Below are 27,224 nucleotides of genomic sequence, written 5' to 3' on the forward strand. Positions count from 1 at the left end.
GTCCCAGTGACCACAGTGGACAAAGCCCAGCTTTGTTCCTAAGCAGACACAGCTGTTTTTGCCTACAGGCAGGCAATCCTGAGAGGGATGAGTAAAGTCCTCAGACGAGAGAGAGGCATGCTAAAGATATCCTTCAACCAAATAAAGCCAAATAAAACCAACCAGCCGGTGAGGGGGGTCAAGGCCCCTGACCCCTGACCTGAGCCTACCCCACCCCCATCTCCCCGGGGAGGACAACAGAACTGCCCTCTTTAGTTCAGACAGCAGGCCTGTGGCAAAACGCACGCTCAGTGAATGCGGGCAGTGGTGTGGACAGCCAGGAAATCTGAGTTCAGATCCCAGCACTGCCACTTACCAGTCTGGCAGGCTTGGTTCTCAAACCTCCTGAGCAGAACAGGTGGCAGCCACCTCCTGGGTGTTTATAGGTTATGGGTTACGAGACAGACAAGAGGACAAACATCTTTAGTTTACTACATCAGGAACATGGTTCTATTTCTAGAGACCAAACAGCACCACTGTCCTGGGAGGGAATCTCCTTTGTCCAAAGTCTTCATGCACCAGCTGAACCCTGCTCGCCTGCAGGACAGGTGACTTCTAGTGGAGAGAAGCAAGGAAGGCTTCTTTCTCCTCTGCTTGGAATCCCAGTTTCTCCTTGGCACTGAGCGAGCAGCCTCACTTTAGGGAAATGGAATTTGAGCAAGAAGTGCTCTGAACTGGCCTTTGCCTACAAGAAACACACTGGACACTCTGTCCAGCAGCTGCACACAGTGGGGAAGGGGTTGCAGAATACCAGTTACAAGGCCACAGCTTTGAGCTTGGACTCCAATCCTGAGTGCAGGGCTCAGGTAAAGCCTGCTTCCTCCTCTGAGCATAGAGTGGGGGGGGGGGGGGCAATCATGTGGTAGCCCTCCTGACTAAAGGCAGGAAACTTCTATGAACTGGTCCAACTCAGGGCCTGACCAGTGCCATCTTTCCCCTGCATGTCCAAAAATATCGCCACATCCTCAGTGCCCTTGGCCTTTCTGGGCGGGCAAGATTCAACTTCTTCCCTCCACAGCCATCTTCACCTCTCCTTTCAGCAGAGCCCAGAGTCGACCAGCGTCCTCAGTGGCGTGAAGGCTGTTACACTCCGCACTCCCCAGCAGTCTCCCCAGGACCAGCTGGGAGGAAGGCTGGTGGGCATTTGCTTCTCTGACTTGGCCTGCCCTCACCATCTGCACCCTATGAAGAAGCCAACTCCCCCAGGGTTAGGTCAGCTGCCAGCTGGCTGTCCTGCAGCCTGAGACTCACATTCCTTGGCCAGCTCTCTCTGGTCCTCCCCTGTCCTGCTCCCCTGTGGCTGCTCCAGGCCCCACTGCTTCCCTGGCTTTCCTAGGCTTTTCCAGTGACACCCAGAGATAGGCCCCCACTCCAATTGCTCTCGGGAGTTGGGAAGAGGATCGCCATCCAGAGGCAAGGGGTACTAGCAGAGGTCACAGGGAAGGCTGAGGCAGGGAGAGCAGTCTTGAGGGAGCAGTGTCTCTCAGGCCTGTGGTGGATGGGATCCACAGGACAGCTTCTTGCTGTTATTTAAACATGTCAGGAGGCACTCTTGATGGTTTGTCAGCCACCTGCAGCTTCCACACTTGGCTCTGTCTAAGGATGCCTGTGGTCTGGCCTCCAGTCTTCTGTGTGGACCAGCAATGCAGTCCACACTCACGCTACCACCCAGAGCCGTAGGACAGAACCTGCTGCACCAATGATTAGTTGCCCACGGGTTCCATGGCACCTGCAAAGGTCAGGAACATGTCCTGCCTTGACACTAGCCTTCTGTGCCTCCAGAGTCGTGCCAAGGCTGCACTCTGAGGCCGGGCTAAGGAGCTGTCATCACGCTCTGCTCACCGTGGTCCACACTCCAGAGGCGGTAAAACTCAGCAAAGTCCACATAGGGCTCCACACGGCCGTCCTCCCCAGGCGGAAGAGAGTGAGCGGGTCTGGAGCGGAAGAGGCCCCCGTCGGAGCTGGAGCTGCTGCTCTGCGTGTGTGTGTTGGTGGACTGCAGGGTCAGCGTGGGGCTCTGGCTGCAGAAGAGGGGAGGAAATCAGTCTGGGGTAGCCACATCAGGGACCTCAGCTTCCAACCTAGTGACACAACTGGCCCTTTAGTAACATGCCTCTCTGACAAAGATCCCATCAAAGCCAGCTGGGTCAGAGGCTCTCAGAGATAAATAAAATGGCAAGTGTATTGCTTTGCTTTTCTTGAGAGTCTTGCTATACAGCCAGGACGCTTGATCCTCTTGTCTAACTCACCCAAGGCTGGAGCACTAGCCTCTACTATGAACAGTCTTCTCTTTTTCTCTGTGTGTGGAGGGGTGCCCATAGAAGCCAGAAGGCAGCATCAGACCCTTGGAGTTGGAGTTATAGGTGGTTGTGAGCCACTTGATATGGGTGCTGGGAACCACCATACAAGAGTAGCAAGTGCTTAAGCTAGGTGATGGTGGCACACGCCTTTAAACCCATCACTCGGGAGGCAGAGGCAGGCAGATATCTGTGAGTTTGAGGTCAGCCTGGTCTCCAAGAGCTAGCTCCAGGACAAGCTCCAAAGCTACAGAGAGCCCTTGTCTCGAAAAACCAAAAAGGGCAGTAAGTGCTCTTCACCACCGAGCTATCTCTCCAGCCCATAATGTATTGTCCCAGCACCCTTAACACTATGGTACCAGGAAATACTATTGGGAATTGAACCTAGGAGTTCATGTATGCTAGTTCACTGCTTGGTTGCTAAGATACACCCACCAATAGCCCTCCTTTCTTCACGGAGCTATTCATTAGCTTGCTAAGTGACAGCTCTGAGCTGTCCTGAACCAGCTCAAGGCTGGCCTAGGTGACAGAATAAGGCTCAGAGTCAGGCGAGTAGGAGATCTGTGAGGTTCAGGAAGTTAAACAGAGAAGCATGAAGTCTTGCTTGGTCGGCTTTGTGGACACAGCTGGTGGTTTCCTGCGGAAGCCTGGTGGGGAGGAGAGGCTACCCTGATTGTGCTGGGACAACACGCAGCTACCCACGGTGCCCAGATGTCTACCCTTACATCCACAAATGTGGGTGCAACAAAGACTTGGGGACAGAAGGGAGGCCCTCTAAAGAGGCAGAGGCAGAGGAAAACAGGGACACTCCTCTCTGCCAGCCCTTCTAATTGGCCACATCCGGCTACGCTCTATCCACGGAGAGGGGCTGGGTGTGGCAGCTGTACTATTCCATCAGTTCAGAGCTGGAGTGTGGACACCAGATCCCCTTGGATCTGGGCAGGGTAGGGGCAGGGTGCAAAATCACAGAAATGGAAGGGGCTGGTGGCCAATAGACCTGTCAGGCAGGTCTGCACTGTGCCCTTCCTCCCAGGCCATGACTTCCATCCCCAGTGCCCTTTAAACCGCGATGACAATCACAGAGAGCATTAGCTCCGAGGAGCCAGTACAGGCCAGGCAATGTTCCCCAACTACAGATGCACGAAACCAATGACCCTATGTTACAAGTTCCAAAACAGGAAAAAAAAAAAAGAGAGAAGTTGCCCATAGATGAAGTCAGCTGCCTTGCTCCGTTCTCAGGTCTCCTCGTCCACTTTACCCTGAAATCTCCACCTGCCCAGGTCCAATTCTAATACCTGCTAGAACTAATGGTACTGCTCCTTCTTGCTGTGTCTAAGGAGACTCCCTACCCCAGAGGTAGAGGCACGGAATTGGAGAGGCCCAAGACCCCAGGGTCTCCAGACTTCAGTGCCCCTCTCATCCTACCCTACTGAGCCCTAGGGCTTGGTTGTGCAAACTGTTTCTTTCCAGGTACCCAGGACTGTCTCTAGAATGTGACAGCTTACTTAGTGAGGGTGGGAGTAGCTTCGTCCAGGGTGGAGGCACTGTGGGCACCATTGACCATCTGGCCCTGAGAAGGCATGACGAGGGAGAGCGTCACACTGGTCTTGCTGGTGTTCTGGGCACTTGAGTAGGGCACAGAAACAGGGTACACACGGCCCCCTGCAACAGAAGAGAGAGCAGGGGAATGGAAATCAGTCTGGAGGGAGGCAGGGTAGTAGGCCCAAGGTTGCTCTTGAGTGACAAGGGCTATGTGAGAGCCAAGAGGCCTCTAAAGCCCCAGCATGGCCCTCTACCTTTGGGGTGGCCCAGGGTCTTCCAGAACAGCAGTAGGACCTCCCTCCAACAAGGAAGCCCACTGGATCAAAGCAGGAAGGGAATGAAATGCTGCACGGCTCAAGGAAAGGGCTGCCTGGCTCTGCATGGATGCCTTGATGCAGGGGGTAGTCTGTTTCTAGTTGAGGCTGATCCAATGAAAATATGGTTGCAGTAACAGGCCAGAGGGACTCCAGTAACCTGGGTGTCCACGGGTTACTCATGCGGAGGCGGGAGCTCTAGGGTTTGCTTGTTTAAAATCAGAAAAGGAAATGTACAGAAGGTCTCACCTCTGTCCAAGCAACTTTATTCAAGGACTAAAGAGGAAAAGGGGAGAGAATGAAATGTCTCCTTGGCCCAAAGTGGTCCCCACACCTGACTCATCCAAATCCTTTCAGGCTAGAGCCCTTCTCTTTCCTGTTAGGGTTGCTAAAGAGGGTGAGAAGTGACCATGATCCTCGTAGGGCACAAGCTAGAAGAAAATCCACCATCAGTGGTGGCAGCTCGCACCTCTGTTACCTGCCTTTGTGATTAGACATGGTGTGCTCATGCGTCAAGACTTTAGGGGTGGCCTGGGCAAGTCTTATGTCCTCACCGTACAGACAAAAGGACTAAGGACAGACATGCAGCTCAGAGTCTGCAAGCCTGACAGTCTGTGCTGAGCAAGGTTAGGCCACAGGCTCCACCTGCCTGCCAAGCAGTGAGCTCATCTCATCAGCCACTTTGTGCTGCCTCCAGCCCATGGCTCCTCTTACATGCTCTGGTCTGTACAGTACATGGCCTACATACCTGGGGCTGGGGTCGGTGTAGGCTGGCTCATTTCACCCAATGGGTAGCCGAAGTTCCGCACCAGCAGGGTCATGTCTTCATGCCGTGGGCAGAACTTGGCACGCTCCCCACCACTGGCAAAGGTGTCACTGTGGATACGCTTTACACGGTCTACCACAGCCTGGGCCACTGCATCGAGGGAGGTTTGCTTAGCAAATTCAGTGTCAATCATTGCTGCGATCTCCTGGGGGTATGGAGGGAGAACTTGATGAGGAATGCAGGGTGACCTAAGAGAAGGGGCCGAAATTCCAGAGCCCCGTTTAGGAGACTTAGGGATCATTGATCTAGCAGGTGAAGGAAGTCTCTGCTGGTTAAACTGTAATTGAGCCTTTCAAGCTGTTCCAGATAATCCATCTGGAACACACTGATTAGAAAAGGTGTGGGAGCTTGTGATCTCTACTGGCTTCCACGCCTCTAAACGGCTAACATTCACCTCAGTGGGATTACATAACAGAACGGATGCAAGGGCACTCAGAAGACTGCTAAGAAACGCGGGTAAAGGCTGTGATTATGCCGTCTTCCCTGGAGAAAACACCTATTCCACACACAAGGCATTTCAGGAGCTGCCCTCCAACAAGGCCTCTGTCTCAATCTAGTAGAAGCCTCTCAGGGCATCTACTGTGAAGATCAAAAGGGAAAGGAAACACACACACACACACACACACACACACACACACACACCCAAATGATCAAAAGCTCAGCAGATGTGGTGGTGTATACTTGTACCCCAGCACTCAGGAGGCAAAGGCAGGGGATTACTGCAAGTTCCAGATCTTGTCTCAAAAGAACAAAAATGAACAAATAAAACAAAAATAGACCAAAAGCACCAACTCAAATCCTTTACCTGAGACTATCACCTCCTGGAAGCAGGAACATAGGGATAGGGAAGGGGAAGGATCTGGACCTGGCACTGAGGTTTGAGGTTTGGCTGTTGTCTGGCCAGCCATACCACCTGAGACAGGACCCTAGACCTTCTCCATGAGGAGGTAACCACTGGCATAGAACTAGAGGCTGCTGGAGTGAAGGATAAAATACAACAGGCAGGAAACCTTGAACACAGGGATTGGGTGACAGCCAGGCTTCAGTTAAAGAAGAGGAAGCAGAACTGAATGCTATGGCACACACCTGTAACCCCAGCACTCAGGAGGCAGAGGCAGGAGAACTCCAAATTTAAGGCCAGCCTGCTCTCCATCACTAGTTTCACCCTAGCCGAGGCTACAGAGCAAGATTCCATCGAAAGAAAGAAAAAAGGAAAGAAAAGAAAGAAAGAAAGAAAGGAAGGAAGGAAGGAAGAAAAGAAAGAAGAGAAAAGAAAGAAAGCAGAAAAAGATTGCTTTCAGACACGTGCAGGAACCACACCAAAGAGAGGCACATCTGAACTTGGCCACCCAGCAGCTCAAAGTACAGCCAACTACCATTCAAATGCTAGCTGAGTTCTATGGATTACACAGGCCTGAGGAGCTAGGGCAAGAGGATGCTGTTTGAGGCCTGCCTGGGTTACAAAGCAAGTTCAAGGCTAGCATAGGCAACTGCTTGTCACAAAACAAAAATAAAATGGGCTGTGACTATAACTTAGTGCTAAAGCACCTGACGAGCACCCTCAAGAATACACAAATGCTCTGTGACCCTGGAAGTCACACTGATGGCTACTGTCTGTCTTATATCTCTAAGATGTAGAGTAATAAGGGACTCCCAGTAGCTGAATAATTTTATCCTCTCACCCTTGACCTCTCCATAGTCCCCAGAGGGAGAATCTGCCACACAGGAGGGAAAGGTAGCCCCTGAGGCCCCAGTAGGAAGGGGAACGAGACTGAAGCCTGGCAGCATTCTGGGCAGCAGATCATGGCCCTTTCTTTTTCTCTTCTTAAAATGTATTTATTTTATATATGCGTGCTCTATCTGCATGTACACCTTATGCCAGGAGAGGGTATCAAATCTCACTAGAGATGGTTGTGAGCTACCATGTGGTGTGGCTGCTGGGAATTGGACTCAAGACCTCTGGAAGATCAGCTTGCGTTCTTAATCACTGAACCATCTCTCCAGCCCTGTCATGGTCCTTTCTGACTCTGTGACCTTCCTTTCCTGAAGCTCCAGGGCAGTATAGTTCCGACCTCCCCCTTTTTGCCTCAGGCCCTGGCTTTGAACCCTAAAAAGATGCCTGATGACCGTGCTTGAGAATCAGGGGTCCAGGTAACCAGCATACTGCCCATGGGCTAGCCTGTTATGCTCCATGCCACCTGTGTGGCCTACCCAGCTCACCTGGTTGGCCTGCCCAGGCCCATGGGCTGCCTCCAGGGCCTTGTACAGTCCCTCAGACATCAGCACCAGGAAGCCTGTCACACCATCCAGAGGCTGTGCGCCATGGATTTCCGGCTCTGCGATGATGGGTTTGGACTTGGCAGCACTATGAGAGAGAGTACAGGGAAGGCTTTGTGTGGCAATGTTCCCAGGGGGCACGGTGTCTGCTGAGGGTAAGAATCTACACTCAGAACAAAAAAACATTTGACTTGAAAAAAGGAAAAGGGATGGAGGGAAAGAGAAAAGAAGAATGGGCCTGTCTCCTGAGGGCAGCCACTGAAGTAAAGCCAAGAAGACAAAGGTCAGATGCCAGATCTGGGCTCCACTCTGTGCTTCCTGCCACAGCCACAGCCTGGGCTGCAGCAGGGTAGGTGGGAATGGAGCATCAAAATGGCTGTTACTTATTTACTTGTTCTCTGATAAGGTCTCGTGCAGCCTCCACTGATTTACAATTATGTATCAACGATGACTTTGGTCTCCTAATGGTTCTGCCTCTCTACCTGTTGAGTGCTGGATGACAAACTGGTACCACCACAGCACCCAGCTGGGAGGCTGCCGTTCAAAAACCCATCTGTCAGATGGCTGACACGATGAATGCCTGCATTCCCAGACTCGGGCAGCTGTGACAGAGGATGATGTCACCAAGTCAATACAACATAGGCATGACCTATGGATCATCTCAGTCTGGATTACTAGTAAGAGCCTATTTTGAAATAAAAATAAATTTAAAAACAAATAACTGCCCTCTTGCTATAACTTGAACTATGCCAAGATAAGCGTCTATTCCAACTAAGATCCCATATAATACCATGGCAGATGTGTGTCAATCATTATAGTGTCAAACTACCCTAGCACATACAGCCCATGAGGACATTCTTGACAAAACCATGAGGACGGAAGTCTGGAGACATCTCAGTGCCGTTACATCTGCTGGAATCAGTGTTTGTTACAAGGCAGGACAGCAGCTCCAGGCAAATGTGGAGGGCGGACACCTTCATGGACCTGTCCCCACCACACTGAGCTGTTCCTTTCCACGTCAGATGGATGCTAATAAAGTAGTTCAGAGGGAAGACAGAGGGCAGAGCCCTAGGAAAGCTTAAGGGGTACCGCACCTTCCACAACACACACAAGCACATGGTGCACGTGTGTGCACTAAGACATTAGAGGCGGGATACATAAGGGACTAGTAGCCTCTGGTCTACCAGTGGGGGGAGTCTGGCTTGGGAGAGAAGGCTACACGCACCCTTGCTGAAGAGTTTTAAGTCACAGACTTCCTACCCAATAAAGTAAACAGATCCCTGCAAACTAGGGGCGAAGCTTTCAAATACTGGATATTCAGATTCTGGGAGGGGGAGGAGTTAACTGAGCCAGGAAGCCTGGTAACATTTTCTGACTGTGACACAATGCTGGACCGACACCACAGAGGCACCTGGGAGAGGGTCTTCACCAGAGCTAGCCAGAGGTGAAGGACTCATGCTCCAAATTCAGGCTGCCTGGGTCCATCACCAGTGCTAGGACTGGCCAGGGTCCTGGATGACTCCATGCCTCAGTTTCCTCTCATGGACACGCTTGTGGGATAATGGCCTGAGTAGGAGGTGTAATAACAACACCCATCTTTTTTATTTTCAAGACAGGGTTTCTTTATGTAACAGTCCTAGCTGTCCTGGAACTCACTCTTGTAGACCAGGCTGGCCTTGAACTCACAGAGATCCTCCTGCCAAGTGCTGGGATTAAAGGCAACACCCATTTTAGGGGGCCCGAGTAAGAGGTGAACAAGAGGTCATGTATAAGGAGTGAGCACACTAGACAAGACAAAGAATCATCAGGACTATTACTGCCATGGGGACTTGGATAGCACCCAGAAGGAATGGCCCAGAAAGAAATGGATGATTCACACACACACCCCCAGCTCTACCTTGCCCTTTGGTCTTGTCATTTCCTGTTCATGCTGGTACCTCATGATATCACTGGATTCTCCTTCCTGGCTCTGTGGCACTTTTGCTGCCCTAGACTTGGTCAGCTCCTTCCTTGACCCTTGTGGGCCTAGCTCACAGGACCAGACTGCTGCTGGCCTAGGCCCCACTCTACACCCGCTCTCTGGAGGCAGAAAGTATCTCCTTGGGCCTGAACTTTCAAATAGCATCCCTGCCACCGCTGCAGCCTGGGATCTGTTTTTATCCCAGGTCCTCTGGTCTCACAAATGGCTGGGGCTGCAGGCATGGCCACCTACCTGAGCAGGTCAATGTCAGTGTAGCCATATTTGACCTTGTAATCCCCAATGCGCCTGGTGCTCTCCTGGCCACAGATGATACCCACCTGCTTGATCTTTCCTGCATCCAAACCTACCAGAGAGAGGACAATTCAACAGGCCCATTTCTCCGCAGTGAAGAGGAAAAGGGGACGGCGGTGCGGTGTCCATACGCATGGTGAGTGAGGACAAAATATCAGGAAATGAACACGATGCCAGGGTACCACAGGGTACAACAATCCCGTGCCCCACTGTTCTCAGCCCCAACCTTCACAGAACATCCCTGACTCAGGCCCTGCTGTGGTCTGAAGGTGTCATATCCCCATGGCCTCGTGTTTCAGCGATTAGTTCCTAGCTGGTGCTGTTGTGGAAGGTTATGGAACCCTTTGGATATGGGGTCGTTGGAGGAGGACTCGAGAGTGGGCTCTGGAAGGTGTAGGCTAACCAGCTCTGGTCCCTTCTCTTCCTGATTTGCTAAGATTTAATAATCGGCTGTCACAGAATCCTCTGTCACCATGCTTTCCTGCCATGATGGACAGTACTCTTTAAAGCATTAGTCAAAAAGGCCCTTTCTCCCTTAAGCTACTTCTGTCAGGTACCTGCTATAGTAACGAGAAAAGGAGCTCTAATAGAGGCCTCTCCCTGCAGGCGCTGCAGCACTAGCCAGTGCAGTCCTGTCTGCCTCTGCCCAAAGTCCAGAAGGCAGCCATGTCTGCAGAGCTGGGAAGAAAGGGAGGGCTAGGGGGACAGTGGGATTGCACGACATCTCTGCTCTCCTACTCTCTCTCGGGAACAGGGATATGTGCCTACTGTGTGTCAGGTACTTCTCTGAGCAGCAGTTTACACTCATTAACTCTCTGAAGACGATGTTACCACCACCCTCAGCACACGGATGGAGGTTTCCAAGGCTGTCCAACAGCAGATCCAGCCCTGGCTACAGGCCCTGTCCTTCTAGCATGTACCTCCCTCTCCAGTTACCAAAGGTAGGCACAGAGGGAGCCCAGGAGCTTGTCCCCTGTTCCCACAGGTCCCCCAGAGCCCAGCCTACTCTACTTACCCAGTTGGGAAAGACGAAAGAGCTCATCCTCATTCTCTGTGGTATGGTCCACGTTTAGCTGTGTTACCTGTAACCCATCCACTGTAGATTTGCACAGAAGTGCCCGATTTGTACCTGCAGCACAATTTGATCAAGATTAATTAAGCAGAGGGAGAAACAGGACCCACTGACCCAACAGGGAAGACAAGCAGATGGCACAAACCAAGGGGCTCAGACGGGGGTAAATCGCCGGCGAGGACATCTGAGTCAGGAGGGAAGCTCACAGGACTGAGTCCTTAGGGACCCATACCAAGTCTTCAGATCATCATGTGATTGTTTTCAAACAATTTGGGAATAAGAGGCTCTGGATGAAACAAGACTGGCACAGGATGGTAACTGTGGGGGCTGGAATCGGGCGTGGTGGCTCACTAACTACTGATATCAGCTCTTTTATATTTGCAAGTTGATTCCTAAGGAAATCTTGAAGGAGGAGGAGAGTCAGGGTCACCATAAACCCTTGTGGTGGTTTGAAAGAAAATGGCCCCAAAGGGAATGGCACTAATAGGTGTGGAATAGGGGTGGCCTTGATGGAGGAAGTATGTCCCTGTGGGGGTGAGCTTTGAGGTCTCATATATGCTCAAGATACCACCCAGTGAGACAGAACACTTCCTGTTACCGTCTGATCAAGATGTAGCCAGCACCATGTCTCCTTGAAGGCTGCCATGCTCCCTGCCACCCCAATTGAATGTGTTTCCGTTTCCTTTCTAAGAGTTACTGCAGTCATGGTTTCTCTTCACAGCAACAGAAAGACAGTCCTTACAGTGACATGCAACCTGCACAGGTTCTTGGGTCCCCTCATGGCTCCTCCTTTGGCCTTAAATCCAAATGTCCCTATCACCCAGTTTCCTGCTGTTTTTTGAGGGTGCAGAGCAGGCCTTCACTCCATGTAACTTCTTCCAAAAGAAGAGGCCATGGGACTGGAGGTGTTGGGAGCACAGAGGTTCTTGCACTCACAGATAAGCACTAGGGAAACCAGGAATGTTGAATGTGCAGGGCTGTCTCTTCAAAGGCAGAGATAAATAACCTGTTTTCTGCCCAGAAGGCTGGGAATGGAGCTGGTTAACAGCCTAGATGACCTCTGTGTTATCTGTAGGGCCAGGCTGCCTGTAGCTCTCCCAGGTTCCTCCAAACAGTACCAAAGTGGTTGATAGCCTAGGTGACCTCTATGCTACCTGTATGCCCCAAATCGCACCAGATTCTCCCCTAGACCTTAACATATGTAGCCTATCTATGGAGCACATCTTCATGGAAGTGACATGTACTTAGAAAAGAGTTTCACTGGGTGTGGTGGTGCATGCCTTTAATCTAATCCCAGCAGTCGGGTGCAGAGGCAGGGTATCTCTTTTAAGTTCAAGGCCAACCTGGTCTATATAGTGAGTTCCAGGACAGCTAGGAGAGATCCTATCTCAAAAAAGAAAAGGAGCCTCACTGTGCACACAGGATTGTGTTATACTAAACTGTACTGTATTTAAATATGCCCAAGATAAACTGCCTGGTCGCAGACTCTAGGGCAGGGTTCTCTGCCTTCCTGGTACTGTGACCCTTTAATATAGTTCCTCACGTTGTGGGGACCCCAACCATAAAACTGCTTCTTCATAACTGATTTTGCTACTGTTATGAATCATAATGTAAATATCTATGTCTTCCGCTGGTCTTAGGCAACCGCTGTGAAAGGGTTGTTCGACCCCAGGTTGGGAACATTGCTCTACAAGTTTGCACCAACAACAGAATCACGTTGAACTGGATTTCCTTCTTGCCTCACATGGACTGATCATTACTCTGCTAGCCCTGGTGTTTGCAGAGACTGCCCCACCTCCCGCAATGAGATGGCTCAGTAGTTAAGAGTTCTGAATTCTCTTCCAAAGAATACAGTTCTATTCCCAGTACCCACACAGTGGCTCACAACCATCTTTAACTCCAGTTCCAGGAAATCAGATGCCCACTTATAGCCTCCACAAGCACCAGGCACACATGTGGTACACAGACATACATGTAGACAAACACTCATACACATAAATTAAAAACAAAAATAAAATGGATGCAGTTCATCCAAAAAGAGGACACCTACCCCTGCCTCCTCTGTTTGCCTTTCATCTAGGATTGACACAAACAAGAGAGTGATGGGGAAAGCGGCCGACAACCCTGGGAAGCTCAGGGTATGCCTGTACAGAAGCAGACTGGCACGGGGTGGGTGGGCGGCTCACCAACATTGGCGACGTAGAGCTTGTTGGTGAGAAGGACAGCCACAACGGCCATGGCCCCTCCTGAAATCTCCCTCTCCAGTGCCTTGAGTCTCTCAAGGATCTTCTGATACTGAGGTGGCAACTGGTGTTGGGGTACACCCTGCAAGTCATCATCAAGAAAGATCAGAGCAGGGCAGGTGCTCGAGGACCATCTAACCAATCCTCTCCGTCCCTTGAGATAAAGCAGCAGGGGCCCTGAGCAGCCAAGGCAGACAGATTATCAGCAAAGACACAGCCAGGCTGGATACCTGTAGGATGTCCAGGAAGGTGCTTTAACCAGGGGCAGCCTGAAGGTGATCCTGGCTCTCGACTGAGCCAGATCACAGAACCTAGAAAGGCCTTTCCTTCCATCTATTGTTGCCATCCAAGGATGAAACTCAGAGAGTCCCCACAGGGATACTCCCACTGCCACCCCAACTTCCCCATCAGGACACTGTCTCAAGATTCCTGCTGCAGACCTTGCTGTGCCCAAGGGTGGCAAGCGACACAGAGGATTAATGCTGGCACCCAGCAGTATAGACCATTACCTCTGGCAGCTGGGACTGGAGGCTGGCTTTCTCAGCCAAGGCATCATCAATGGACTCCAGGAAGCTCCTCTCTACCACATCGAAGGCCTGAAGGGACACAGGGCAAGGCAAGGGCTGGCTCAAACAATACCATCACCTCCTGCTAAGATGTCCCTATGGAGAGTAACAGATCCACAGCATTCATGGTAGATCTTGTGATCTACCATGGGTAAGTAACACACATCATTTCTGCCTCATATGTGGGCTTTTCTGTTCACTGTCTGACGAAGACCTTTAGCTGTGGGATGGGAGAAGGGAGTACTTAGGCAGCCTGCACAGGAATCAGAGAGGCAGGAGCAAGGGCCAGGCTGTGTGCTTTAGACGGTGGGGTGTAAACTCCAGTGCTGCACATTTGGGTTCATGGGAAGTGAGAAAATCAACCCCCAACACTGGGCCCAGAGAGGTGCTTGGTCAATGAGTCTGTAGTGGCGAAGAGGCCTTGCAGGACCTGCTGGACAATGGCGAAGCAGAAAGCTCCTCCTGGGACAGCCTCTGCAAAGCTCCAGCCAGGAGCCCTGCGGCCACAGAGAACAGGAAAAGGTTGGGGCAATTCTCAAAGACCAAGAAGCCTTCCTGGGGAGAAGGAAATCCCAACAGACAATAGAAGAAACCCAGGCCTGGCCAGTGAGGTGCAGGCCAGAACAGGAGTGGGGAGAGGTGCAGAGCATGTCGGGTGCCGTCAGCACTGGAGAAAGAGCACCTGACCACTTGCCTAAGGACCGTATCCCCACAGGGCCTCCATTCTCCACTCCCAGTGAGCTTCCTCCCAGGTCAGCCCTGCTACCAGTGGAAAAACTGCTGTGCCTGCCTGTCCTGGGCTCCTGGGGGCAAGGAACCCCTGCTTCCATGAACTGTACCTAGAACTGATCCTTGGCAGGGGATGGAGATGCAGGCAATCTTCAGATCACCTGTCCATACTTAGAGCTGCAGGGCCCAAGTGCCAGGAAAGAGAGGACACACAGGCAGAACAGGCCACTGACAGCCAGGCGAATCCCCTTACCTGCAGCAGGACCCGCCGCACATCAGCCTCAGTGTGTTCAGTGTTGAGCTGGCCCAGCAGGAGTTCTGCAGAGAGCCTCTGGGCCACAAAGTTGGTCACCCGGTTGCCATCATAGCCATTGAAGACCCCGTATAGGAAGCAGTTGTTTTCACTTCTAGCAGAGGGAGGGCAGGAAGAGGACTGAGACCAGGCATGAAGGTGATGGGGAAGAAGGAACTGGGAAGGGACTAAAGGCAGAAAAGGCTACAGGCACTCAATGGGGTACCCACATGGTAGTCATCATTTAACTAGGAAAATGACCTGGTTGCTGAATTCCCCCTCTTAGTCTACTCCATCCCTATACCATAGCAGGCCCCTGGCTTAGACACAGAAAAGACCACAGCAGTGGTCACTTCCCACAGGCAACCCTTGAACACAGTAGTGTCAAGACAGTTTTATCTTTTCTTGCTCATGAACTGACTTTCTCTGTCCAGTACAGCAATGTCACACATACCTGAACTTGAGCCAGTTGTCCTCTGGAGGGTGGATCTCGGTGCCCTTACCATCAGCAGAATAGCTGCGGTTGGAAGCTGAACCGACTCCAGAGAGGTGACAGAGTGGCAAGTCATCTGTCCAGCTTGGCTGTTGCTCCTGGGAAACATCAGGAAACTGTGAAAGCCCACCATCGTCCCCAGATCCCATTGCTCCTGCTTCTCCAACAAGGACAAAGTAGGGCCTGGCTCCCACAAGACGGTTATGTCTGGGAAAAGATGCTTCTCTGAAGAGACACTTACAAAAGGCTTCCTGTTTTTATGGTTTATCTACAAACTGGTTCCCATAGGAATCCTAAAACTGCAGCATTCCCAAGTGGAAAGCTCAGCATGGCTTCTCAGAGAGAGCTCACTACAAAGCAGGAAATGCTAGTGTAACACATAGGACACTCTTTGGCCACACTTCTCACACAAAGGTTCGGGCTGGGCAGCACAAAGGAAACCAACTGCAGAACGTATGCTCTGCCGGCACAATGCCTGACCTGTGTGCAGCCTGGGTTGTCTGCGTCATAAACAGCTTCCCACACATGTTCTCAGGAAGGTAGTGAGGACCTGGCCATCAGAAATTCAAGCCTGCAAATCAGTCTGTCACTCTTCCTAGTGTGGAGGCCTCCACCTGTGCCCCTTCCATTTCCTCCTCCAATAGCTACAGCTTGAAGGCCTGTGTACTTCCTTTCTCTTGTTAGGCAGGTCTGCTGGGATTGCCGACTCAGGGGTCATGGCTGTGTACTCATACTGCACCTTGGTTCCATCTCTCATGCCTATACCTGACTTTTATACTATCCCACGAGATCTCAAATCAGGATGTTTTACACAATCACTGCAGACATTTACACACAAACACACATATAACACACACACACACAGTCCAAATCTTGGCCTAAATATCCCAACTCTTTTTTTTTTTTTTTTTTTAATACAGGGTTTCTCTGTATAGCCCTAACCATTCTGGAACTTGTCCTGTAGATCAGGCCTGACTCTGTCTCCAGAGAGCTGGGATTAAAGGCATGTGCCACTAATGCCAGGCAACTTTTAATTTTGTAAGGTTCCTAGAGATGGCCCCAAGCATGTGTATTTCCTTTTTCTTTCCTCCTCTTCCCCTTTCTTTCTGGATGTAGGACTTATTAGTAAGCAAGACCCAGCAGTAGGAAACAGCCCAACGCAAGTCCTTATGAGTGCAGGACTCAGGACTATCTGAAGATGGGATCAGCCATGTCTTCAGGCTCATATGCCATGAAACTAAGAAAAGCCCCTCTGGCAGCTAGGGAACTTGGTCTTGTTTAAGGCTTCAATTATACATTCTACATCCTGCAGTGAGGGAGGATGGACAGAAGGGCCTGGCTAAGGTAAACAAGCAGTGGCCAGTGTGCCCTGAGGTTCCCAAAAGCACCTTCCATGTGCATCTGAAGCCTAGACTGAGACAGCATAGATTAAAGACACACGGGAAGGCTATCTCAAGGTCCAGAAAGCAAGTACCATATGCCAGGTACACATACATACATGCGGCAAAACACTCATGCACATAAAATACCCTGAAAAAGTTGTAAGGTTTTATTGAAATATTAAAAAATTATGACCACCAGATGCAACTTCTTACATGCTACTAGTAATGATCTTCAAAAAAGGTGTAAAAACAGGTGGGTGGTGGTGGCACATGCCTTTAATCTCAGCGCTTGGAGGCAGAGGTGGCAGAGGCAGAGGCAGAGGCAGAGGCAGAGGCAGAGGCAGGTATTCTGAGTTCAAGGCCAATCTGGTCTACAGAGCAAGTTCCAGGGCAGTCACGGCTACACGGCTACACAGAGAAACCCCGTCTCCAAAAAAAAAAAAATGTAAAATCACTTCAGCTGGCTGGTCCAAACAGATATGGGACCAGCTTCAGCTTCTATGGCAAATCTCACCTTCTGCTTATTTACACAGTGAGAACTCAGATTATAGATATACACATCCTCCAATTTTAATTGCTTTTATGCCACATTCATCTATTTCAAAGCTTTTGTTCAGTACTTAGTGCCCTGGAGCAACTGTTACTGGGCATGGGAGTTTATTTTATTTTAAATGATCAGGGAGTAAAATGATGTCATTGGTTGGGTACGCAGTCATGCTGATACACTACACATCTGTATTGCTACCTCCAGTCAGGACACAGAATGCCCGACACTTCAAATGTTCCACCCACCCTAGGCTGGCACACTGGCCTATTTGCCATCCTGTGGTTTTGCCTTTTTAAGAACAGCATCTGTCAAAGCATGTGGCGTATAACCCTGTAAGGCTGGCTTCTTTCGTGCGTGCTGCCCCTGAGATTCAGCCACACTGGTGTCTGTACACATTAATAGCTTGCTCATCTTTACCGCAGCACTGTGTAGTTTTCCTTTCCCACTGATGGACCATGGAGAAGCCTGCTTATCCCTGCATCCTCTGAAGGACATTTGGGCAACACTCACGTGCAAGTTTTTATCTGAGTGTAACTTTTCATTTCTTCTGGTAACTACCTAGGGTTCGGGCTGCTTGGGTCACAAACATCTACTGGAAGGCTGACACGCATGTACTACACACACATACATACAAAAAATAAAAAATAAAAGCACCAGGTCCAAATAAATGAATGTTTAGCTCTTTTTCTTGTAAATTTCTTTATTGGGCCAGGAATGATAGTACACACACCTTTAGTCCCAGTAGTTGGGAGGCAGGCCAGCCAGAGCTGTACAGTGACCCTGTCTCAAATAGGACAAAGATAGGTTGATATTCATTACTTTAAATGCCCCACGTGTAGATGCTCCTGAAAGCCTGAAGAGGGAGCTAGAGCCTGAGGCGTGGTGAGTCACTGGACATGGGTGCCAGGAATGAAACTTAAATCTTCTGGAGGAGCAACAAGGGTTCTTAACCACTGAGCCATTCTCAGTTAGAAGAAACTGCCAAACCATGTTCCAGGGCAGCTGTGCCATGTGTCCTCCTGCCAGCAGCCAGCACTCCAAGTGGACGGCATCATGGTCATCACTAGGTCTGCTCTCAGCACTCTAACATATGCCTGACCTCATGGTGCAATTTGCATTTCCCTAATAGTTAATGACACTGACATCTTTTCAGGTGCTCACTTGCTACCCACAGGTCCCCTCTGGCAACTGTTTTTATTTTACGCTTCCTTTTAAACTGGGTTAACAACAGAGCTCTGAGAATTCTTTACATATTTTGCCCCACACTGCTTTGATGACTATATGACTTGTAAACATTTTCCCAAGTCAGTAGCTTATCATTCCATTTACCCCATACTGATTTTGGGAGGATAAACTTAAACTTTTGATGATTTCCATTATTATTGATTTCTTCCTTTTATGGGTTGTGCTTTTAGAGTCATATCCAAAGGCTCCTTGAGCAGCCCAGGCCATGAGAGTCTCACAGTCACTAGAAGTTTTACAGTTCTTTTTTGGGGGGGTGGGGAGTTTGAGACACGGTTTCTCTGTAGCTTTGGAACCTGCCCTGGAACTAGCTCTTGTAGACCAGGCTGGTCTTGAACCCACAGAGATCCGCCTGCCTCTGCCTCCCAAGTGCTGGGATTAAAGGCGTGCGTCACCACCGCCCGGCCAAATTTTACAGTTCTACGCCTACACCCAAGACCTCTTTTGAATTAATTTCTGTAGCAGGCAGCTCTAGGTCAATGTCCCCCTACATTAGGGTGGCCAATGATTCTAACATCACTTTTGAAGATCAGCTTCCTCCACTGAGTTCCCATCACACCTCATCCTGCTGTGTTTCTGAACTCTGTTCTGTTAATCTCTGTGATGAACATTTTATCTCTCCAGCTTTGATATAGTCTTAAATTCACCTATAGCAATGGATCTCAACCTTCCTAATACAGTGACCCTTTAATACAGTTCCTTGTTATGGTATCCCCAACCATAAAGTTATTTTTGTTGCTGTAATTCTGTAACCATTATGAATCATAATGTAATAGCTGAGGTGCAGAACCCACGGAATTTCCCTTACTGTATGTTTTTCCCAAGACTAGTCTAGTTTCTCTGCCTTTCCATAAAAATTTTATGATGACTTTGTACACATACACAACACACATACACACAGCCTTGTTGGGAATCCAGGCACAGAGTACACACCTGCAAAACCAGCATTTGGGAAGCTGAGGCAGTAGGATCACAAGTTTGATGCCATGCTGAACTACACAGTGAGACCTTGTCTCAGAAATAAATGAATAAATGATTACGACTACTTAAATCTACAGGCCAGCCTGGGGAGAACTGGCATCTCCACTGCACCAGCCTTCTGACCCATGAATATGGTATGTCTCCACACTCATTCCCTCTACAGAACATTCATGCAGAGGCAGAGGCAGAGGCAGAGGCAGGTGGATCTGAGTCTGAGGCCAGCCTGGTCTAGAGAGTGAGAGTAAGTTTGAGAACAGCAAGGATTACGTAGAGAGATCCTGTCTCAACAAAACAAAGACAAAAATTGAAACAACAACAAAAGAAAAGCCAGGGCGGGCAAAATGGCTCAGTCCCTTGCTTCCAAGCCTGAAGACCAAAGTTTGAACCCCAGAATCCACCCCCATGGTAGGAGAGAAACGACTCTAAGTTGTCCTCTAACCTCTACAGAACATTCATGCACCCCATCCACCCCTCACTCACAAAGCCTGTTACACTGGGGGCCTCAAACGAAGAGGCTTCTGGTCTCCGTGCTCCAGTCACAGAGATAAGCATTATCCTTAAGCCAACTAATGCCAGTGCTCCTTGCTAAGCCCAGTCCCACTTACTTTACATTGGTCATCGTTAGGCAGTAAGTTCCTGGCCAGTTTGCCTTGGCTTTCTAGTGAGATAAAAACAAATTTTACCCAACAATCATGGAGAGGCAACACTCACCTGTCTGTATTTCTCAGTCTCACCTACGCCCAAGTCCCTGCTCCAACCCACCTGGGGAGAGCGGCCATGTCAGGCACAGGCCATCCTCAATACATTATACACTTCCAATTTTACATCTGACCTTAGCCAAAACGCTGAGATCAATCTAAAAGCCATGACGCTACTTCCAATTTTATCTTTAAACTGTCAGTTTCTTTCTCAGATGACTTTGTTTTGAATGCAAACTTTCTCAGTATTATGCTAAGTGGAAAGCCAGTGTGACTTACAGTAGTATCTAGAAGACAAAGAATGAGAATCTACTCAAGCCATTGCTTGTAGACTCTGAGAGAGCAGCAAGGGCTCTTAACTCGAGACACCTCTCTAACCCCATCATCTAGGTTTTTTTAAGATTTATTTATTAAGATTATTTATTATGTATACAGTATTCTGCCAGCATGTACACCTGCATGCCAGAAGAGGGCACCAGAGGTCATTACAGATGGTTGTGAGCCACCATGTGGTTGCTGGGAATTGAACTCAGGACCTTTGGAAGAGCAGGCAATGCTCTTAACCACTGAGCCATCTCTCCAGCCCACACAATTTTTTAAGATAGAATTTCTCTATGTAGCTTTGGAGTCAGTGCTGGAACTTACTATGTAGATTCCAAACTGGTCTTGAACTCACAGAGATTTGCCTGCCTCTGTCTCCCAAGTGTTGGGATTAAAGGTGTAAACCACCACTGCCCAACAAGTCGAGAGAGAGAGAGAGAGAGAGAGAGAGAGAGAGAGAGAGAGAGAGAGAGAGAGAGAACAGCAAATGTCATAAAAGTATTGAGAGCATAAAAAGGTCAAATTGAGCCGGGCAATGGTGGCTCATGCCTTTAATCCCAGCACTCGGGAGGCAGACGAAGGTGTATCTCTGTGAGTTCGAGGCCAGCCTGGTCTACAAGAGCTAGTTCCAGGATAGGCGCCAAAGCTACAGAAAAACCCTGTCTCAAAAAACAAATACAAAGAAACCCTGTTTCGAAAAAAAAAATTGAACCTTCTCTTGCCAACATCTGAAGTCTGAAGGGAAGTGAAAAATCAAATGCCTTCCCAATCACCATTTCTCTGTTGCTTCTCCAACACATACTAAACCTCATAATGGAGACACAGGCTCCAGGAGAACACTGCTAAGGTCCCAGAGCCTGCTTTCAGTGTTGCAGCATGAGTACTGGGCATTCCACTCTCAGGTCACTAAACATGGGGCCTCTGGCCACTGTCATGCTACAGCCTGCACTGTTAAATGGTTGACTATTTGAAGGCCTGTATTACTCAAGTGTGATTACTCCTGGATACAGTGTTATAAGGTAATTAATGTGCCCTTTCTTAGTAGTACAGGATAGTTTCAACCTTAGTACAGTGGTCTCCTAAGGGTCTCAGGCCCTATGACACATGGGCAGTTTCTCCTGAAGGGTACTCCTTCAATGAAAGGCCCAGTGGCCTTGGGTCTCAGACACTGATTTAGTAGCAAGTAGCCAAAGAATGCCAGGAGATTGAGCCAGTGTGAGTCAGGGAGTATCTGGTCCTCCTGACTTTACTGACCCACTCAGGAGGTTGAGCCAGTATGAGTCAGAGAGTATCTGGTCCTCTGACTTTACTGACCCACTCAGAAGCGCTCTTGCTGTGCTATGGCTGAGCAAGCTTAGAGCGTGTTCTCCTACTCCTCTCCTGTTCTGCCAGGGACTATCCATGAGCAGCATCCCCAGCGACTCTATTAGCACGTCTGCCAAGTCCCATCCTTCCTCCACACTGCTCAACAATTTTTGGAAAGGTCACATATTTGCTCCTCACACAAACCACCCACTCCTCCGCCCCTGTACTGACTGATGCATACTCTCTCCCACGTCCCCAAATGCCAGGCCCGTGAGCTCAGGGGGCGCTAGCCTTGGGGAAGCTGAGAAGGGGGTGTTTCACACTCTAAGCCCTTAGTACAGAGCCGTGTACACACACACACACACACACACACACACACACCATGACTCCTCCATCATTTAAAAGAACTATTCATAAAATTCAACAGAAAATGTGCTAAGAGAGTAGGCCACTTCAAAGGACCTAACCCCAGCCTGATTTTGAGAAGGAGCCTCCTACAAGTCAGCTGTGGTTTGAAAAGTAACCCTTGCATGTATAGCCTTAGGTGCTTCACACACATGTGCATGTTTATTTAAGCATGAGTTCCTCAAATTCTCATGTACTCTTATCGAAATCAAGGAGTACATAATTGTCCCCACCCGGGCTCATCTCAAAACCCAGGCAGACAAGTAGACAAAGCCCCATTCCCAGTTCAGGCCACAGCATGAATATCAAATTATGGTATGAAAAGGCCGAGTGTTCTGTGGTGAAAGCAGTCCATTGCTAAAGAGACCAAAAGGAAGCTTGGAAGGGAGAACAATGCCCTGGGGAAGATGGCTTAGGGTAAGGGACAGCAGTTTCTTCTCTTCACAGAAACCTCCTATGTGACCCACTTCTCTGAGGCCAAGTCACTCCAGGCTCCCACTGCCCTCTAGAGCCTCCATCAAATACTCTCTCTGCTGCTGCTAGACTCCATGATACATGCTCAAAGGTCTACTAGTAACTGTGGTATGATCTCTGCGGACCAGCACAGCAGCTAGACCTCATTCCTGATGCCTGGTGAACTTGACTTCCTCCTTTTTATCCCCTTCCCAGTGTTGGGATGGAACCCGAGGCCTTGTGCACGCTAGGCAAACACTCTTCTACTGAGCTATACATCAACCCTGAATTTTTTTTCTTCTTCCAAAATAAATGCTTTCATTTCAGTGGACAAATTTGTTTAGAGACAAGGTCTCACATAGCCTGACCTTCCTGCTTCTGCCTCCCAAGTGCAAGGATTACAGGCCTGTACCATCACGCTGTTTTATGAGGTGCTGGGAATCAAGCCCAGGACTTCACACATACTAGGTAAACACTCTACCGATAGAGTAAACCCTCCAGCCCAGTACTTATTTAAGGTACACCAAAAGAAAAAAAATCTTAGGTAGCACCTATGATTTAGTAAATATATAATTTCTCAGGACAAATCCAAGTCTAAAAATGATTTCAGATTGACATTCTTTTTTCAAACTCATTTTTTTGTTTTTTTATATTTTTGGAGACATCATCTTACTATGTTGCTGAGGATGGCCTCAGATTCCTGGTCTCAAGCGACCCTTCCAACTCAGCCTCCTGAGCAGCCGGTATTACAGTCATGCACCACAGTCACAAACCAAACTCTCAGTTCTCCCAGCTCCAAAGGCACTCCTTACTTCACCCACAGCACAGGTGATGCTCAAACCGACACTTGGAGTCCTTGGCTCTTCTCTATCCATCACATACCTTGCAGGCAACTCCATTCACCAGTAATCACAACGGCTGTTTCTAAAGGGCAGCCATACTGCTATTTCCCACCAACTCCATCATCCTGGACAAACCAATGTCCTCACACCAGCCAGAGGTTCAGCGGGCCCCAGGCTTCCACTCTTAACCCAAATTTTCTCTAACCAAAAGTCAGATGTCCTCAGGCCCCTGCTGAAGCCACTCAGAATCTGAAGGCTACAGCAGTCACTAAGCCAACAGTACCTCAGACCACGGCTATCATTTCCCCAAGGTGCTCCAGCCACACTAGCCTCCTTGGCGACTCCTGAAAAGGGCAGGCTCTCAAACACTTCATCTTCTCCCACATCCCCGCCCCTATCTCAACAAATGTTGAGATACTATCCCTACCACCCTGTTGGAAACAGCCCCTGCCCTACTGTTTCTGGACCTTAGCGTGCACTAGCTATTACTAAATCATACATAATCTGTACTTGCTGTTTACCACCCATCTCCGTCACTACAACAGAAGCTTCAGGAGGGCAGTGTCCCCGGCACCTGCACGACGCCTGCCATAGCAGGAACACTCACAGACACTTCAGGGGATCACTCTCAGCAGCACTGAAGGTAGAAGTTTGTGGTTGAGTGAGGAGGGCACAAGATGCTTGTACTCACAGGTGAGCACTAGGGACCAGGAACGTTAAACACGCGGGGTTGTCTCTTCAATGGAAAGGCTGTATACCGGTTTCTGCCTGGAAAGCTGAGAGCGGATGTACTAAGAGACTGGTGACCTGTGCTATCTGCAGGGCCAGGCCACAGCTGACTCTCCAGACTATTGTTGGTCCCAGACTCTTCCTCCCTAGACCTTTGTCCTGAGCATTGCTTTTCAGTCAGCAGAACTTCTTCTTATGGACTCTGTAAGAGTAGTCACACCTGAGCATGATTGTGATAACTGTCACCAGGAATCTTTTTTCCAGTTGTACTGTACTTATATATATCTAAAATAAACTAACTGCCTAGAGTTACACTCTAGAAGTTTGAACCAACCCCAGCTACGCCTGTCGAAGTGGCTTCCCTTCTTGCTCTACTCTGCAGACTCTGCAGGCCCTGGTGTTTGCAGAGCCCCACAGCTGAGTGTTACCAAACTTGGGAGTATTTTGACAGTTTATTTAATAGCATCAATTCTCCAGGGAGTCCTTCTGGATTGGGAGAACTGAGCCATCAGAGACTTGGTTTCTCCAGGCCACAAGGACTGGGTTTTGGGTTTTGTTGTTGTGTTGTTGTTGTTGAGACAGGGTTTCTCTGTGTAACAGTCCTGACTGTCCCGGAACTCACTTTGTAGACCAGGCTGGCCTTGAACTCAGAGATTTGCCTGCTTCTGCCTTCCATATGCTGGGTTCTTCTAAAGCAGCTTTTTCTCAACCTGTGGTCTCGCCCCACTGTTGGCTGAACGGCCCTTTCACAGGAGTTGCTATCAGACATCCTGCTTATCAGATACTTCCATTACTATTCACAACAGTAGCAATATTAGTTACAAAGTAGCAATAAAATAATTTCATGGTTAGGGGGGTCCCCACAACATGAGGAACTGTATTAAAGGGCCGCAGCATTAGGAAGGTTGAAACCCACTATTCTAAAGTTTTCTTTAAAACCACTTTTCTGGGGGCCGGAGAGATGGCTCAGAGGTTAAGAGCACTGACTGCTCTTCCAGAGGTCCTGAGTTCAATTCCCAGCAACCACATGGTGGCTCACAACCATCTGTAATAAGGTCTGGTGCCCTCTTCTGGCATGCATGCATACATGGAAGGAATGTTGTATACATAATAAATAAATAAATCTTAAAAAAAAAAAACACTTTTCTTCGCTAGGTGTCGTGATGTAGTGTTTAATCCCAGCACTCCAGAAACAGAAGCAAGCAGATCTCTGAGTTCAAGGCCAACTTGATCTAAGTAGTGAACTGGAGGCAAGCCAATGCTACATTACTGTCTGAGTCTCAGAACAACCAATCAACCAAATTCCGTACTAGAGAGATGGTTTAACAGGTAAGAGTACGTGTTTCTCTTCCAGAGGACCCAAGTTTAGTTCCCAGCACCCACACGGCAGCTTAGAGCTGTTTGGATTCATTTCCAGAGAAACCGGTGCCTTCTTCTGGCTTTCATAGGCACCAGGCGTGCACCTACAACATTTACATGTAAGCAAAATACTCATACATGTAGAATTTTTTTAAAAAATTAAATTAGATGGACAGTGGTGGTGCATGCCTTTAATCTTAGTACTGGGGGGAGTGAGGAGCAGAGACAGATCTCTAGAGTTCAAGGCCAGCCTGGTCTACAGAGCAAGTTCCAGGACAGCCAGGGCTGTTACATAGAGAAACCTTGTCTCAAAAAATAAACAAACAAAAAAGATACTATGTGTTAAAAGCTATTCTGTCCCCACCCCCTTTTTTAAGTCCACCAGCAGCGAAGCCATTCTAGTGCTGGGGAAAGTCTACCTTCCCCAAGCTGGAGTTCTCTGGGCCCCATCACATCTAGCAGACAGAGAAGCTATCTGACCCAGGTGACTATTCTCTCCTTAGCAAGCATCATTTACTTTTATTTTTTTCCAGCCCCTCTTTCTCTCGGGACCACAATATATCACTGTTCCTGGGATGCTTTCTACAATGGAGACATTTATACAAGGGCCTTGCCCCTCCGGGACCTAACAAAGCAGAAAGCCAGGCCTCCCAGAGTTGTACAAAAGCCTGCACAGGCATGCAATAGTAAAGGCCATCATTCTCCCTCCACTTCTCACGCTTCGGACCCTCAAGGGCAGGAGTGCTATTTCCCCTCATCCTTGTAAAGCCAAGGCCTAGCTCCAAACCAAACACCGACCAAGCACCTAGCATGCAAGGACGGTCAACGGTGGAGTCAACACGCTAGGTGAAAGGTGACAAGTCCCTGTCTTCAAGGAATCCACAACCTAGCCCATCATTCACAGGCAATTCCTACAGAGTACCACGACTAGGGGACCAGCGTCCTGTCAGTTCCGTCAGAGTCAAAGTTCTGTGCGGCTACCATGTTTGCGTAACTGCGCCCGTGTGAGAACGATGCAGGGGCTGGAAGACTGTGTCAGACCCGTGGAGGTCCAGACTACCGAGTCCGACATCCTACCTACTCTCACCTTAGAGAAGGGACCCCGAGTAAGGGGATCTGGTGAACTGGGTGGCAGAACCAAAACCCCAAGACATCACTTCTTTGAGCAACCTAAAGCTTGCGGGTATTTGTAGAGGCAGACTGATTTTAGTTCTGCCCCTGCCGCTCACCAGTTGGGTGCCCTCGGTTTCCTCATCTGGAAAACAGAAATAACTGTTGTACCTAGCTATCTGCTGGTGCTGCTGCGAAGCTCACGACCGTGAAGAGGTCCACACAATGCCTGAGATACAACGCGCCTTACACAACCGGGGCTATTTATTATTAGCCGTGTCCGCGCCCCGGATGGCCCGCTCCGCGGAGCCACGTCCCCTTCCGGCACCAGGACTAGCCCACTCCGCAGGACCCCGGCGCCCTTGACCCCCAAAGGCTCGGCCTGCGGTGCGCACGCGCAGAACAGGCGAGTCGCCAGCCTCGCACGGGTCGCGGGCGCGCTGCAAGCACCCACTGATCTCTGGGGCGAGGGGTCCACACTCTACCATCTAAAGATAACCGCTCCTGCAGCGAGGACACACCCGAGCTCCCAACCCTCCCAGCCCGGAGAGCCGGTCGGTTTCCTCACACTCTGAAGCAGGCTCCTCCTCTGCGCCGCCATCTTGGAGGACCCCGCGGCGCGCCAGTCTCTCCGAGTAGCGAAGTGGGTTGCTAGAGCGGCCCCGACTGTGTTCCTACCACCACCACCCCCTTATCCACAGCGCCCCCTGCGGAGCGGAGGAGGTGCAGCAGAGGAGCGTTGCGCGGGCGTGTTTTTTCTACCCTCCGCCCCCAGTGGAAAGTATGCGTAGCACCTTCGCTGTCCACTTTCTTATTCCTTGGCATCTCTCTGCGCGCTTTCTCCAGGTTTCTTTGAGTTGGGGATCCTGAGATCCCATTTAAGGCGCT

The 27,224-nt window shown here is 49.6% G+C and overlaps 1 protein-coding gene across 1 annotated transcript; it reads right to left on the reverse strand.

The window, feature by feature from the left end:
- Window positions 1-461: 461 nt before the first annotated feature.
- Window positions 462-26,970, reverse strand: Tab1 (TGF-beta activated kinase 1 (MAP3K7) binding protein 1). The gene is made up of 11 exons (XM_038341933.2): window positions 26,905-26,970; window positions 14,924-15,060; window positions 14,431-14,584; window positions 13,392-13,478; window positions 12,826-12,964; window positions 10,583-10,696; window positions 9,508-9,619; window positions 7,239-7,383; window positions 4,941-5,163; window positions 3,842-3,998; window positions 462-2,060 (listed from the first exon to the last, which is right to left on the reverse strand). The coding sequence occupies exons 1-11, from the start codon at window positions 26,935-26,937 to the stop codon at window positions 1,853-1,855; spliced, it is 1,509 nt and encodes a 502-aa protein (XP_038197861.1). The 5' UTR covers window positions 26,938-26,970; the 3' UTR covers window positions 462-1,852.
- Between the last annotated feature and the right edge of the window lie 254 nt (window positions 26,971-27,224).

The sequence above is a fragment of the Arvicola amphibius genome, chromosome 9, assembly GCF_903992535.2.
Source record: "Arvicola amphibius chromosome 9, mArvAmp1.2, whole genome shotgun sequence".
NCBI lineage: Eukaryota > Metazoa > Chordata > Mammalia > Rodentia > Cricetidae > Arvicola > Arvicola amphibius.